This window comes from Ovis canadensis, chromosome 19, assembly GCF_042477335.2.
Source record: "Ovis canadensis isolate MfBH-ARS-UI-01 breed Bighorn chromosome 19, ARS-UI_OviCan_v2, whole genome shotgun sequence".
NCBI lineage: Eukaryota > Metazoa > Chordata > Mammalia > Artiodactyla > Bovidae > Ovis > Ovis canadensis.
This window is the reverse complement of record NC_091263.1, coordinates 67,489,836-67,504,377: the sequence shown is the minus strand read 5'-3', so window position 1 is coordinate 67,504,377 and position 14,542 is coordinate 67,489,836. Positions and strand designations below refer to the sequence as shown.

The window sequence follows — 14,542 nt, the reverse complement described above, 5'->3', positions numbered from 1 at the left end:
AGATCAAATTGCCAACATCTGCTGGATCATGGAAAAAGCAAGAGAGTTCCAGAAAAACATCAATTTCTGCTTGATTGACTATGCCAAAGCCTTTGACTATGTGGATCACAATAAACTGTGGAAAATTCTGAAAGAGATGGGAATACCAGACCACCTGACCTGCCTCTTGAGAAATCTGTATACAGGTCAGGAAGCAATAGTTAGAACTGGACATGGAACAACACACTGGTTCCAAATTGGAAAAAGAGTAAGTGAAGGCTATATATTGTCACCCTGCTTATTTAACTTATATGCAGAGTATATCATGAGAAACGCTGGACTGGAAGAAGCACAAGCTGGAATCAAGATTGCCGGGAGAAATATCAATAACCTCAGATATGCAGATGACACCACCCTTACGGCAGAAAGTGAAGAGGAACTAAAAAGCCTCTTGATGAAAGTGAAAGAAGAGAGTGAAAAAGTTGGCTTAAAGCTCAACATTCAGAAAACGAAGATCATGGCATCTGGTCCCATCACTTCATGGCAAATAGATGGGGAAACAGTAGAAACAGTGTCAGACTTTATTTTTTTGGGCTCCAAAATCACTGCAGATGGTGACTGCAGCCATGAAATTAAAAGGTGCTTACTCCTTGGAAGAAAAGTTATGACCAACCTAGATAGTATATTCAAAAGCAGAGACATTACTTTGCCAACTAAGGTCCGTCTAGTCAAGGCTATGGTTTTTCCTGTGGTCATGTATGGATGTGAGAGTTGGACTCTGAAGAAGGCTGAGCACTGAAGAATTGATGCGTTTGAACTGCGGTGTTGGAGAAGACTCTTGAGGGTCCCTTGGACTGCAAGGAGATCCAACCAGTCCATTCTGAAGGAGATCAGCCCTGGGATTTCTTTGGAAGGAATGATGCTGAAGCTGAAGCTCCAGTACTTTGGCCACCTCATGCGAAGAGTTGACTCATTGGAAAAGACTCTGATGCTGGGAGGGATTGTGGACAGGAGCAGAAGGGGACGACCCAGGATGAGATGGCTGGATAGCATCACGGACTTGATGGACGTGAGTCTGAGTGAGCTCCGGGAGATGGTGATGGACAAGGAGGCCTGGTGTGCTGTGACTCATGGGGTCGCGAAGAGTCAGACATGACTGAGCAACTGAACTGAACTGAACTCGCAGCAATGAAGATCCAGTGCAACCAAAACCAAATAAATTTTAAAAATTTTAAGCCCCATGAAAACAGGGAAAAAAATTTTAAGTTATCTTAAATTTTATAATGTCTATAAAAGTAGAAAAATAAAGCCACATCACAGGATGCATGCATTCACAAAACAGAGAGTTCTTGAAAACTGAAAACCTGACAGACAGCAGAAGTGAAATCTTCTATTGAAGACATGTTGAATAAAGTTGGAGAAATCTTCCTGAAAGAGCAGGGCCCAGGGCCTGGGTGCTTCCAGCTCGCAAAGAATGACTAGCCCCCTAGTACCACCTCTAAATAGGTACCTTTAGTCACAGATCACAGCCCCACAGCCAGCTCTAAGGGACTCCAGGCGAGCTCTCCCCACCTAGTCCCCAAAGCCCCAGAAGCTCCATCCCATGCTGGCCTCCTGCAGGGACCAGGCCTGCTGCCTGGAGTGATGCTAGAGGCCAGAACTCCCTCGCTGCCATAAGCACTCTAATACTCGTGGTGAAAATCCCTTAATGGAGCTTATCACTCCTTACATAGAGGCAAGACTGAAACACAAATCTCTCTGGGGAGGGAAAACAGCAACTGAAATTCATACTGATGAATGCTGGAGGCCCCAGAGTCTCTCCTGGGGCGAGTACCAGTGAGGATAGGGTACCAGCTCAGGGAGCAGAGTGGAGGGGATGGAAAGACTGTAAGTAATGAAGACACTGTCCACAGGGTTCACCCTGGAGTGTCCTGAGCCACCTGGCTCTTAACCCTCTTCCTATCCCCTTACCACACCGGGCACTCACTAAATGCTCTGTAAAGTGGTTTTCCAAAGGTGCTGTGAGCCAAGGGGACTCAGCAGGTTCCTCAGGGGTCTGGGGTCAGGTCTGATGATGGTACCTGAGAATGATTTATCAGTGATATTTAATTAGAAATCCAGACAGGCCCTCCTTCTTGCCCCAGAAAAGGCGGCACTGATCTCAGTGATGGGGACGCAGGAGAAAGGCCCCTGAAGAGGTTTCAGTCATAGTCTCTCCCATTTTTATAGGGATGTGTTGCTAGTGGGTCAGTGTCACAGAGTATCGGCTCATCAGGGCCCTCAGAGGGGATCAAGGCAAGCAGCAGCACCATTTGACAGAGAAGGAGGTGAAATGCGTGCAAGTGGAGTAAACTGCCTCAGGTCACGGGGGCCAATAAAGGATCACCCCCAAATACTCGGTTTCCGGTCCAGAGGCCTTTCGGCCACAAAACAGTGGCATACAGAGAGATGGAGGGCAGGTCCAGAGAAGCCTGTCCCACTGAAGGGAAGAGAGCCTGAGCTCATTCCCTTACCCCATGCATACCCACCCCAGGTGCTGCCTCAACCAGGAACTGTCAGACCACAGGCAGCCTCTCCAAGTCAAGCAGCAACGCTGGCGGAATGGAAGCAGGAAGGACCCATACACACTTGATGAAAGAAAGAGAAGACACCTCTGCCTTGGTCTCAGAATCTCAGAGAAAATCTGACTGCAAAATTCCTTTGCAGCCCCGCACTCTGTGACAAGTCAGCAAAGTCAGAGGAGTGTTAGGCAGGTTACATGCTCAGGGTTTTTAAATTTAAAAAAAAAAAAAAAAAAAAAAAAAAACAGAAAGAAAGGCAAAGAATTCTTTTTTAATGTCAGTGGGGAAAGATGGTAGAATCAGGCATTTTAAAGACTTGCGCCAGCCTGGGGAGCCGCTGAGGTCCCAGTCCCTCACAGAGACCCAAGGGGATCCCGCTGCTCTTTTCAGGACTACACAGTCTTACACCGCAGAAAAGATGCAGGAACTCAGCTTACAGCAGGCAAGGGATCCTCCGTATCCAGAGAAAAACCTCTCTAAAGACGAGAGCGCCCGCTGGACCAAGGTCAATGCCCTGAGCTCAGCCTAAGCAGCAGACGTCGGCCGCAGCGCGGCACCAGCCTCCACTTGCTGCGGGGACAGGAGCGCGTGGACTCACCTTCCAGTGATCGCCGGAAAGTTCAAACACAAACTCACTGCTCCGTTTGTCTCTCTCCTTGGAAAGCAAGCTCTGCACAGCTAGAGAGCGCCTTTCGATCCGTTCCAGCAGCCTCACGCTGGTGTCTACGAAGCCGTTCTTGCAGTACTCGGCCTGGGGAATGCCTTTCCTCCTGCACTCGGCCACGAAGTTCCACTCCTCCTTTATCCTAAAACGGGGCGGCAGAGGTCGCGGTCACCTGCCTGGAGAAGTCGAGCAGGCCACCTGGGCGCATGCGCAGTCCTTCTCATCACGTGCAGTTTCCCAGCAGCCGGAGACAAGCCCTTCCCTCCCCTTCCGCCCCCTCTCCCCGCCCCTCCTTTCCAGTTTCCTCTGCAGTAGGGGATCTGGGGGGTGGGAAGTGGGTAGGAATCTTAAACTTTCAGAGTTGCGAATTATTAGCAAATCTGACTAAAAATACAAGGAGTTACACGGCTGAAATTTTAACCAAAATTACCTATTCCTTTGACTAATTACAATATCTTTTGATATTATAAGGTGCCAACCCCAATTTATTTTTAAATGCAACTTTTAAAAACGCAGGAATTTGCTGATCTTCCAGGAGCCATCAACCCAGGTGGCGCTAGTGGTAAAGAACCTGCCTGAAGAGACCCGGGTTAGATCCCCGGGTTGGGAAGATCCCCTGGAGAAGGGTATGGCAACCCACTCCAGTATTCTTCCCTGGAGAATCCCACGGAGCCTGGAGGGCTGCAGTCCATTGGGTCGCACAGAGTCAGACATGATTCAAGCAACTTAGCATGCACACAGGAGCATATGGATAGAAATATATAGACAGCCCCAATTTATAAAATATAACTTTAGAAGGTCTACCACCAGCCACCTTGGAAAACTTCACTCCTACAAATGAACCTGTTATTCATAAACCCCAGTTTCAGTCAGACACTGGAACTGGCCCAGGACTCCTCAGCCTCCCCATTACTCCCAGTACCTTCTCGTTTCTACCTCCCTAAAGTGAAAGTCCCTCAGTCGTGTCCGACTCTTTACGACCCCATGGACTATACAGTCCATGGAATTCTCTAGGCCAGAATACTTCTCTAACCTATCACTTTATAGTTTTCTTCGTCCTCCAGCTTGGTCATAAGCTCCATGACGATGGACTACATCTCACTGCCCTTCTGATGCCCACACGGTCATTAGAACAGTGTTGGGCACCTGGGGGGGGTCTTTCTCCATTTAGAGATTTTATATCTGCTTGGAGCATTTAATAGGTTAATCTGTGTGATACAAAACAAGGTTTGATGTGGCTGTCCTTCAAATCCATCACACAGAGACACTGTCTCAAAACAAGTAGCCCGCCTTGGATAGGAACTTGGTGCAAAAGACATTCAGGAAGGCATCTGGGCCGTTCTTAGCCCAACTCAGGGACTTGGTGGCAGGCGGGGTCCCGGGCTTAAAAAGGGGGCTGTTTCAGAAACAGGCTGCAACTGCAGCCCTGGTCTCTACATGACCCAAGGCAGACAAACACTGAGTGAACAAACAGACAAAAACCCTGTAGTGGAGGGTCAGTCCTAGCATGGAGACTCTCAAGTGGTACCTGAAGGAGAAAGCACTAGAATCACAGCCGGCTCTGGGGTCTCAGGCAAGCCCAGGAGCCAAGGGGTCAGCAGGGGCAGGAACAGAGCAAAGAGTCTGGCGTGGGAACATCTCTGAGGGCAGGGATTTTCCCTAACTACCAAACACTGTCAATTGTAAGGAAAAAAAAAAAAAAAAAAGGAAGGCTCAAGAAAGCAAGAGACTGGTAGATACTGGTAGATACGTGGAATGCCAGAGCCCTGCTGGATTTTATCCAATCCTATAGGGGTATGCAGCTTTGTCATTGACTAGGCTAAGCTATTTTACAACTTGGCAGGGATTGACGTGAACTTGTAGAAAATTGATAGCAATACAGATCATCCTTGTCTGCAGACATCCTTGCCTCTTGGCATTTAATACATCTATATGCTGACGAGGCCCAATTATATCATTCCAGCCAAGGCGTCCTCAATGAATCCAGCCTCCTTGCCTCCCAACATCTCCACCTGAATAAGTAAAAAGCATCCCAAACTCGACAAGTTCCAACCCAAACTCCTATGTCTACCTGCTAAACTTGCTTCTTACTCCATTTTAATAAAAAGACTTCCCAGGTGCTCTGACCCCAAACCTCAGGGTCATCTTTGACTCTGTGCTTTCTTTTATATCTCACATCAAGCCCATCAGCAAATAAGGTCATTTTTACCAGAATCTGGCCACTCCTCACCATCTTAACTACTCCCATCCTGGTCCAAGTCACCAGCATCTTTAAGCAGGGAACACTCTTGCCCCCTGACAGTCTACATTCATCCAGCATTTTGAGTGGACCTGTGGCAGTGTCAACCACACCACGTCATGCTTCTGGCCGTATCTTTCACTGGTTTCTTGTTTCACCCAATAAAGCAGTTGTCTCACTATGGCCTAAGGCCCTGCAGGTCTGTGCCCTCCCCTTGCCTGTCTGACCTCATCCACTTCTGCTCCCTCCCTTACTTTTTCTGGCCCAGACACTCTAGCCTCCTGGCTCTTCCCTGAACCACCCAGACAAACCCCTGCCTGAGGGTGTTTGCACTTGCTATTATGGCTGCTTGGAGTTCTTGGTCCCTTATCTCTGCAGGGCTGGTTCCCCAGGACTATGCAAATGTTTCCCCCTTAATCAGACTTTTTGCTCTTCAGAAACCACTTCAGGTATCAGTGGAGTTTCATGCTGTGTCATTCATCTAGGAGAACAGGAGCATTTGAGAAAACTATCTTGCTGATGGCATTGGCTAGCACACTACTACGAAGGTCTTAGTCACAGGGAGCTGAGCTGGAGGATAGCACTGGGTAATCAACTAGCCAGTGCTTCGGGATCTATATATGAAGTCTACAAATAATGTCGTGCGTGCTCAGTCATCTCCAACTCTTTGTGACCCCATGGATTATAGCCTGCCAGACTCCTCCGTCCATGGAGTTTTCCAAGCAAGAATACTGGAGTGGGTTGCCATTTCCGACTCCAGAGGATCTTCCCAACCCAGGGATCAAACCCACATCTCCTGCATCTCCCTCATTGGCAGGCAGATTCCTTACCACTGCACCAACAATGTAATAAAACAGATACATTTAAAAATACCAGCTCATGGAGAGATAGGAACTTAATACCAGAATAAAATGCTGAAAAAAGTTAGAAGTGGACTCCTCTGGGAAATACTAGCAGGGGCTTGGGGTGATTTGCTTTTCATTATTAGTTTTTCAGTATAATTTAAATATTTTAATACCATCTGATAAACATGAACTTAAATATTTGCCTGTAGCTCTAGCTCTAATAGTAGTCGGGGATTCAGGCCAGACCCTAGATACAAGATACTGGTTGAACTAATAGAAGAAGTCCTCCAGAAATTTCACAGCCAACAGCACAGCCACAGCAAGGTCTTCTAGTCACTGAGCACTTTTCAGACAAATGTTTCTTATTTTTCCTTCTTCAGTTCTTAGACTGAACCTGAAATTAGATTCTGGCAATGCAATGAAAAGATACCCATTCAGTCCTACCCAATACATCTTTCCTATATCACAAATTACAAATTGATGCGACTATTTCACATGTCTTGGTAGTCAACATAGAACAGAGAAAAAAAGGAAATCAGAAATGCGACTTTAAAAATACTTAAATACGAAATCTTCTTTGGATTTCTTTTTTAAATGTTTATCTCTTAGTCCCTTTGAAACCTAATGAGAGGAAAGTCACAACGAGAATATAAACTATTTTTACAATGCCATTCTCTTCCTTGAGAGTAACTAACATAAATAAAATGCCATTGTCTTTATATTCCATCACCCATGTAACTGAAAAATCTTCCCCTTGAGTCAATTTTGGTAGAATTTCAAATACAATATAAACATACAAAATAATGTCATTAGGACTCTACTAATTAAATCAGTAAATGTGCAAATAAAAACTCTTTCCTGAGGAAATGAGCCCACAGTCTTAGCCTAGATGGCAATAGCCTCATTGGACGAAAAATTCCTCACTTAAAGCCTAACAAATAGCGTCTTTAGCTCTCCCTCTAAACGACTGAATTTCATTCACGTAGAATGATGTTCTCTATTTTATCTCTACCTATAACATTTAAGTGTTGGGACAAATACTGTATTACAAAATGAAACACCTTGAACTGAGGTAACAGAGCCCCTCGCACTGATGTTTACCAGCAGCCGCTTCATTATCCAGCATGATCAGAATAAGTATTTGCTTGGTCGAAATAGTTCAGAGAAGTGGAGAACCAAGAAAAAAGAGACATTTACATCCTACACATTTTGATTTTATCCTAAAGCATCAACATGTGTCACCATTTGCCAACTTGATACGGCAGTCATGAACTGCCTTTGAGGATGAATCTGCAATCAGAATCCCACTCTGCCCTTCTTATATAAACCACACCCATAACACATCATCCGAGACTTCTACTTTGAGTTTCTTCACAAGGAGTAAAAATTACAGATGTGCAAAGCCACCTGAACGTGCACGCTTTCTAGCTCACTGTACTTGTATCCGTCTTGCACAGTGTTAATTCAATTGTGTGGTTCAGACTGATCACACACGTAGTTTTTCCAAAGCATTCAACTTAGTTTTCACATACACAATAACTCTCTTTTACTCATACTTCATGAGTGTGTCATAGCAGTCAAACCACATCATTCCAATCCAGGTAAACACGGCATAGACGCAATGAATCTTATCTAGTGTTCAGCTCAACAGGGGAGGGCTGAGTGCAGGACAGACAGCAGCCCTCACGTGGCCGCACAGGGGGAGAGCATCAGACAGCCTGCTGAGGTGAGGTGAGCAGTCTTCTCGAAATTTACTAAGGAGACATTTATCGTGTCACTGCTGTCTTTCCATGGCCAGCACGGTGCCTGCAATCTGTGTGGGTCTTTATAGCTATGTGCGCTACTGTTATAGGAATCAAACGTTCATTGTGGGCAACAGACTCTGAAGTCCATTGAGCACATGTCACTGACAGGGAGAAATCTCAGAGGAGAGGACCCCCTCCACAGCATAACTGCAGCCTCCCAATCGCTGAAGACAGTGCAAAGCAAGTACAGAGAACACATACTTTTCCAGAGCGCTTTTCTCAAGCCTTTCTGCCTCCTTCTTCTGCCAGGCTTTGTGCTTCTTGACACGAGTTTCCCACAAGGCTCTGACGACAGAAATGTCGAATACGACCACTTTATGTCCCATTTTGGAAGCATGAAATTGCCTGTTTAAGAAACATATATGTCAGCTTCATACACACAGAGAAGAAAACAGTTTTAACTTGAACTTTAAAATATGAGTGAATCAATTTTATCGCTAATGATGAAATGCCCTGTTGCTTCCAGAATGGCAATTTCTAATGTCCTTAAGGTCTGAGGGGACTCTTGTCTGTAAGTCAAACTTCAGCACTCAACTGAGGTCGTCTCCTCTAGAACGTCACACTTATCTCTTTACCCCTCAGCTAAACATGGGTTCCCAAAGCCCCCTGGGTATTCCTCAAGCTTCATGGTTCCACATTCTATTAAATTTATTAGAATCTGACCTTCTAAATACATTGTAATATGCTCAAAGATAAATTTGATGAATTAATTAAAACACACATGCCAGTTATCTGAGGCTAAACACCAACCACCATTAAGTAACAAACCAAGCATTGTACCAAACCCCACTGAGCACTTTCCTGCCTGGGACTAACCACACAGCCTAGGCACTTGTCCTGTAGGTTTTCCCTGTGACCTGAACCCTCACAAGCTGCTGATCTCTGTTTATGTGGTTTTCTAAATGCAAGAAAATTCAGACACAGGTACATCTTGGTCATCACCTCTTGGTGAGACCAAGCATGGCACCTGGCACATAGTAGGCTCTCCATAAATATTTATTGAAATAATAAGTGAGTGAATGAGAGTGAATAAAAGATTTATACCCAGGTTGCCTCACTCTCAGCCCACTCAATGACATTTCTCTCTTCTTTTTATTTTCCCACCTCATCTTTACTGTTTAAGTAATTATTTGCTCACTGTAAAAAAAAAAAGAAAAAAGAAAGAAAGAAAGATCAAAAGTACATTTCAATATTCATCCCATTAAGGTATGCTTTCTCCCTTATTGAAGTAACACAAGTTTCTAGATATTGTTTTAAACTTCCCCTACCTACAGCATTGAAATCTGGCTAAATCCATTTCCTGATCTGCAAAATACACAGAGCATCAGCTGGCAAATAGTATGACTGTGAATACTCTCTGTTCCAATTCCAGACACTTTTAAATAGCAGTGTGAGGATACGAAACCAAATATTTCCTCTTCTGCCTCAAGTTTGTGCTCTCCACAAATGGCTTGCCAATATGAGTGGGAGAATTGGCTTATGTTTGTGCAGCTGAACATTTGAGGTCCGTGAGTTTAGTCTGAAGAGCTGAAAATACTGACCTCAACTGATTCCCTTCTTTCCTTTCTGACATCTGGGACTGTCTTTTGTCTCCCTTGAAACTCTTTTACCTAAAGGGAATTTTTCACAAAGGTGCAAATGGTGCAAGTTTTCGTGTGGACATATGTTTTCAGTTCTCTTGGGTAAATACCTAGGAGTAGAACTGGAGAGTCATATGTCAATTCTATGTTTAACTTTTTCAGGAACTGCCAGGCTGTTTTCCAAAGCACTTGCACCATTTCACATTCCCATCTGCAGTGTCTCAGGGTCCCAGTAGCTCCACATACTCACTGACATGGTTACTATCTCCCTTTGTATCACAGCCATCGCAGTGGGTGTGAAGGGAGTCTTGTGGTTTGCATTTCCCTGGTAGCTAATGATGCTGAACATCTTTTTATGTGCTTATTGGCCATTTGTATACCTTCTCGGGAGAAATGGCTATTCAGATTCTCTGCTCATTTTTTTAAATTGGGCTGTTTGTCTTTTTATTGTTGAGTTGTGGCAGTTCTTTACATATTCCAGATACTGGTCCTTTGCCAGATGTATGATTTGCAAAAAAAAACTTCCTCTCGTCTTGTAGGCCACCCACCACGAGAAAAGCAGGAAACCTCTTCCTACTACACGGTCCCTGCAGTGTTCCCTCCAGAGAAAGGTTAACATGATGTTCACGTCAGAGGACAAATACTTAGAGGAATTCCATCGTACACCACAGAATTCACACACTGAAGGATGCACTCTGGGCTGAGAGGCAATAAGGTGATAGCTCACACAGCAGGTGATCAGTTTGGTTGGGTTCAGACCTCGAATTCCAACCTGCTCCCTGAGGTTGGGATTCACGCAACAGATCCCTCTTGACTTGGCAGCACTATTCAGCTGCTCCACGGGTGCCACCTAGTGGCCACCTGGGACGGTGTGATGGTCCATCCTGGTGGTCGGTTCTAACAGACTTGGACATGCTGTTTAGGGTCAGATCCAAAGAGGCGCAGCTTGGGGATGAGCCCAGGAGTTCATAAGCAACCTTTCAGAGTTGTTCTCCAGATACCCTCCCTCTTGGTGATCTCTCTGGTCCTTCCAGATTCCTGGGGCTCACTTTTTAGTCCTCTGGTTGGAGACCTGAGACTTCAGCTGCCCTGCTTCACCGTGCATGTCCTACGACTGTACAGGTTCAAGCAGCAGGAGGACAGTGAGGGCGAAAACTCTGGGGACCGCAGTTTCTCCGATCAGCGAGGAAGGATCCTCTCTCTCATAGTCTGGGTGACTGACATCCTCCACCACCCATCTTCTCCCCAACGCCCTTCACAGCTCCTGCTACACAATCCTATGCAGGCTGAGGCATGAGAGAGTGGAGAAAAGAAAAAGGTAAAAGAGAGGGATTTACCCCCCAGTCTCTGAGCACTGGGAGCCCCATTCTCACTCCTGGAGAAAAATTAAGTACTTTGTCTTCAATTCTGGGTTTCAGGCTGCCTTGAGTCCAGGCTGGGGAATACTTGAGCGGGAAAAATGGGGAAGAGACCATAGGTTCTGTGCTACTTTGAATCCTGGTGTCCTTCCCTTCTTCTCTTGCAACTGTCTACTTTTCAGAGACTTCATATTGCTGTTCTGTGCAGTATGTCCTGGTTTTAAAGCTGCGTTTAGGGGGAGGGATGGGTTAAGTGTGCTTGCTCATCTTGGGCTTCCCTGCTGACTCAGACAGTAAAGCATCTGCCTGTTCCATCTTACTCCAAACCAGAAATCTCTGCATTTAATTTTCCTTTCACCGCTTTCCTTACTCTGTTACCTTTAGCTCAGGAGCACTTTTTTTTTTTTTTTAAAGCCACACCTTGTGGCTTGTGGTATCTTAGTTCCCCAACCAGGGATTGAACCCACATCTTCTGCAGTGAAAGCACAGAATCCTAACCACTAGACCACTAGGGAATTCCCCTAAGCTGCAAAAGTCTTAAGGCTTTGACTTTTGACAAAAAAGCTTTCATAAAGGAATGCCAAGCATCAGCTTGAAAATAAGAAATTAAAGACTATAGCCAGTAATGGAGAATACTTGTTAAAAGAGAAAGAATCAGGCGGCCTAGTTTCTTTGAGGAAATCTCTGCACATAATCCAAGTCTACAAATAAAAGCAAACCACAAGGGCAAAATAAAGTGAACTGCTTTTGAGTAGTGTAGACAGCCAGTCATCCAAGAATCACTAAAGCTGGAAGACTCGCTTCCTGTCCAGGGTGTGTGTTCTAGATCAGCCAGTCGTGGCTCCGATTCTTTTGTGGTATTTCTTTAATTTTCTTAGGTCAGTAAATCCACAAAAAGTAACTAGATCTGTACATTAATTTCTATGCATTTAGAGACATGTAATTAAAGTCCCTGAATTACAGAGATTGCCTCTTCTTGATGCCTTTGTGTTACATTTTTAAATAGTTGTAAACCTGGTGGCTCAGACAGTAAAGAATCTGCCTGCGATGCGGGAGACCCAGATTCAGTCCCTAGGTTAGGAAGATCCCTTGGAGAAGAGAATGGCCAACCCACTCCATTATTCTTGTTTGGAGAAGTCCGTGAACAGAGGAGCTTGGTGGGCTACAGTTCATGTGGTCACAAAGAGTTGTACACAACTGAGTGACTAATACTTTTCACTAAACCAACATTAGTCTCAGTATTTTGGTGGGAAAGAGTCTATCCTGACTGTCATCTAACCATGTTCATTATTTTCATTTTCTGCCAAGCAGAAAAAGAGGTGCTATCCTTCAACTAAGGGGGTTCAGAATGCTCCAGGATTTAAGTCAAAGTTTTGCCTGTCAGATGTTCTGCTTACAAATGTGCATAATGAAAACTAGAGACTCTAAGAACAGTAAGTGGTGACTGTGTATGCTGGGGATCTACACTGTAACAAGCAGAGATCCTGGGAAGCGGAGGAACACCAGCTCCTGAGTCCCAGGTCCAGCCCAGCTGCTGGCATCCTGTGCAGGACAGGGCTGAAGTCCAGGGGCCCCTAGACAATTGAGCAGGTTTGACCTTAACCCAGGAGGTCATAGCCCCATGGGTGGGGCTGAGACTGGAAGAGTGGTTTTACAACAAGAGCCCATGAGTCATTCCATCCAGGGATAAAAAGCCATTTGGAGCCACGGAGGGGATGGGGGAGCCAGAGAGGAGACAGATTCAAGGACGGACGCAGGTGCCACTTGCTTAGCAGCCTGAGGGGAATCAGAGTCCCCTGGCAAATTCACAAAGCTAATCTCTTCTTTGTACCATGATCTCCATCCAGTCCACTCTTTCAGGTAATTACATAAAATGCAATTTTCTAAGCATGAACTTTCTGCAGAGCTATAGAAATATCACCAAAGTATACTACACCAAAGGCTTCCCGGGTGGCTCAGTGGTAAAGAACCCACTATTCCTAGGTCGGGAATATCCCCTGGAGAAGGAAATGGTAACCTATTCCAGTATTCTTGCCTGGGGAATCCCATGGACAGAGGAGCCTGGCAGGCTACAGTCCATGGGGTTGCAAAGAGTCAGACACGACTGAGCAACTAAACAAAAGCAATACTACACCATAGCAGAAGAGAAAAATTAACCTCTACAGGGTCCAGTCTGCAAACCCTGGACACAAAGAAAACGTTAACCTCTCAGAGAAAACACTACAACCAAGGAGACTCTCCTGAGACAGCATAAGAAGGCAGAGCTTTAGGCTGGGCCCACAATGAACTTAACAGCAAGGATTCGTGGTTCCAAGAGGACTCTCATGCCGGTTCTCTGCTGGTGAGCACAGAAATCACGAGAACAAGTCTCCCTAGATTTGGCCACAGTGTCTACAACCACGGAGCACCTTCCAGAGAAGAAAATACTTGGGACTGTGAGAGAGGAGGGATCCACTGTGTCCCTCACTACAACAGAAAAGGACACAGGTACAAAGTGTGGACAGGTTCGCTCCCCTCCAGTGTTTCAGGCCCTGAGGGACAATGTCAACCTTCAGAGACACTCAAAGGTTGGATTCACAGTGGAAACAAATCTTTTTTTTTTCCCTGGAAAAACCATTTGCTTTACTGCAAGATCAGCATCAGCAAACTTTTAGTAAAGGGCAAGATAGTAAATATTTTATGAAACTACTTATATAACAAAAGAGAAAATGCCTGGTCTTCCTGCTTGTCTGGCATGGGCCTGCCCAAGCAACGAGCTCACATCTATGCTTCGGCCCAGTTGCTGCCCACTGGACACATTCTCAGGACCAGAGCGAGTGACAGACCCAAGAGGAAAAGGCAAGCCACGAACATGGGGCAGGGGAGGGGGACCAGCTACAGTCAGCCTCGCTGTCTGCCCCAGTGATGCCTGTGTGTCTTCCCCTCCCACTCATCTCAAGCTGGACAGCAGGCTGAAGGTCAGTGACACCCTAACCCTAACTCACCAACTCTCGAGCAGAGAGTCGACTGCTTGGGGCCTGGCAGTTGCCAGCAGTAGAGTCTCAAATATGTGAATGGCAACCAGTGTGGGCCCTGGGCAGCACTGAGATATGGCTGGCCAGGTAGACAGGTGCTGAGAGTCTAGGCGGAACGGGAAAAAAGGGCGTTACTCCAGTTTGGTCTCCACGGCTCACGTTGCCCTGGCAGTGCCCCTGTGCCCAGCCTGTGGGTGGTCCTTTGCCGACCCCAGCTTTCATGAACAGTAAGAGAGAGCAGCTTTGGTTCCCCCAGGCTGCTGACTGAGTGCCACCTGCTCCCCTGCCCTGAATCGGCCTCCTCTCTGCTCCCTGAATGGCTTTGTTTTTCCTGGACACAAAGTTCTAGTGGATGTGAGAGCTCTAAATTACATGCACAAATGCGTCGACTTTCTTCTTTTTAAAAATCTAGAGCTTAATTCCTCTCTTCTTGACCTTGGGTTGGACTTATGGACTCACTTCTAATGACTGTAATGTGGTAAAAGTGATGGTGTGTG

At 45.8% G+C, this 14,542-nt stretch overlaps 1 protein-coding gene across 2 annotated transcripts in view; it reads right to left on the bottom strand.

Moving 5' to 3' along the window:
- LRRC2 (leucine rich repeat containing 2) overlaps positions 1 to 14,542 on the bottom strand; it is a 37,649-nt gene that overhangs the window by 19,337 nt on the left and 3,770 nt on the right. For both annotated transcript variants that reach the window (XM_069562285.1, XM_069562286.1), the window contains exons 2-3: positions 8,295 to 8,438; positions 3,139 to 3,346 (exon numbers count right to left, since the gene is read on the bottom strand). In XM_069562285.1, coding sequence (XP_069418386.1) covers positions 3,139 to 3,346; positions 8,295 to 8,419 — 333 coding nt within the window. In that variant the 5' untranslated portion in view covers positions 8,420 to 8,438. The remainder of the gene's footprint in view (positions 1 to 3,138; positions 3,347 to 8,294; positions 8,439 to 14,542) is intronic.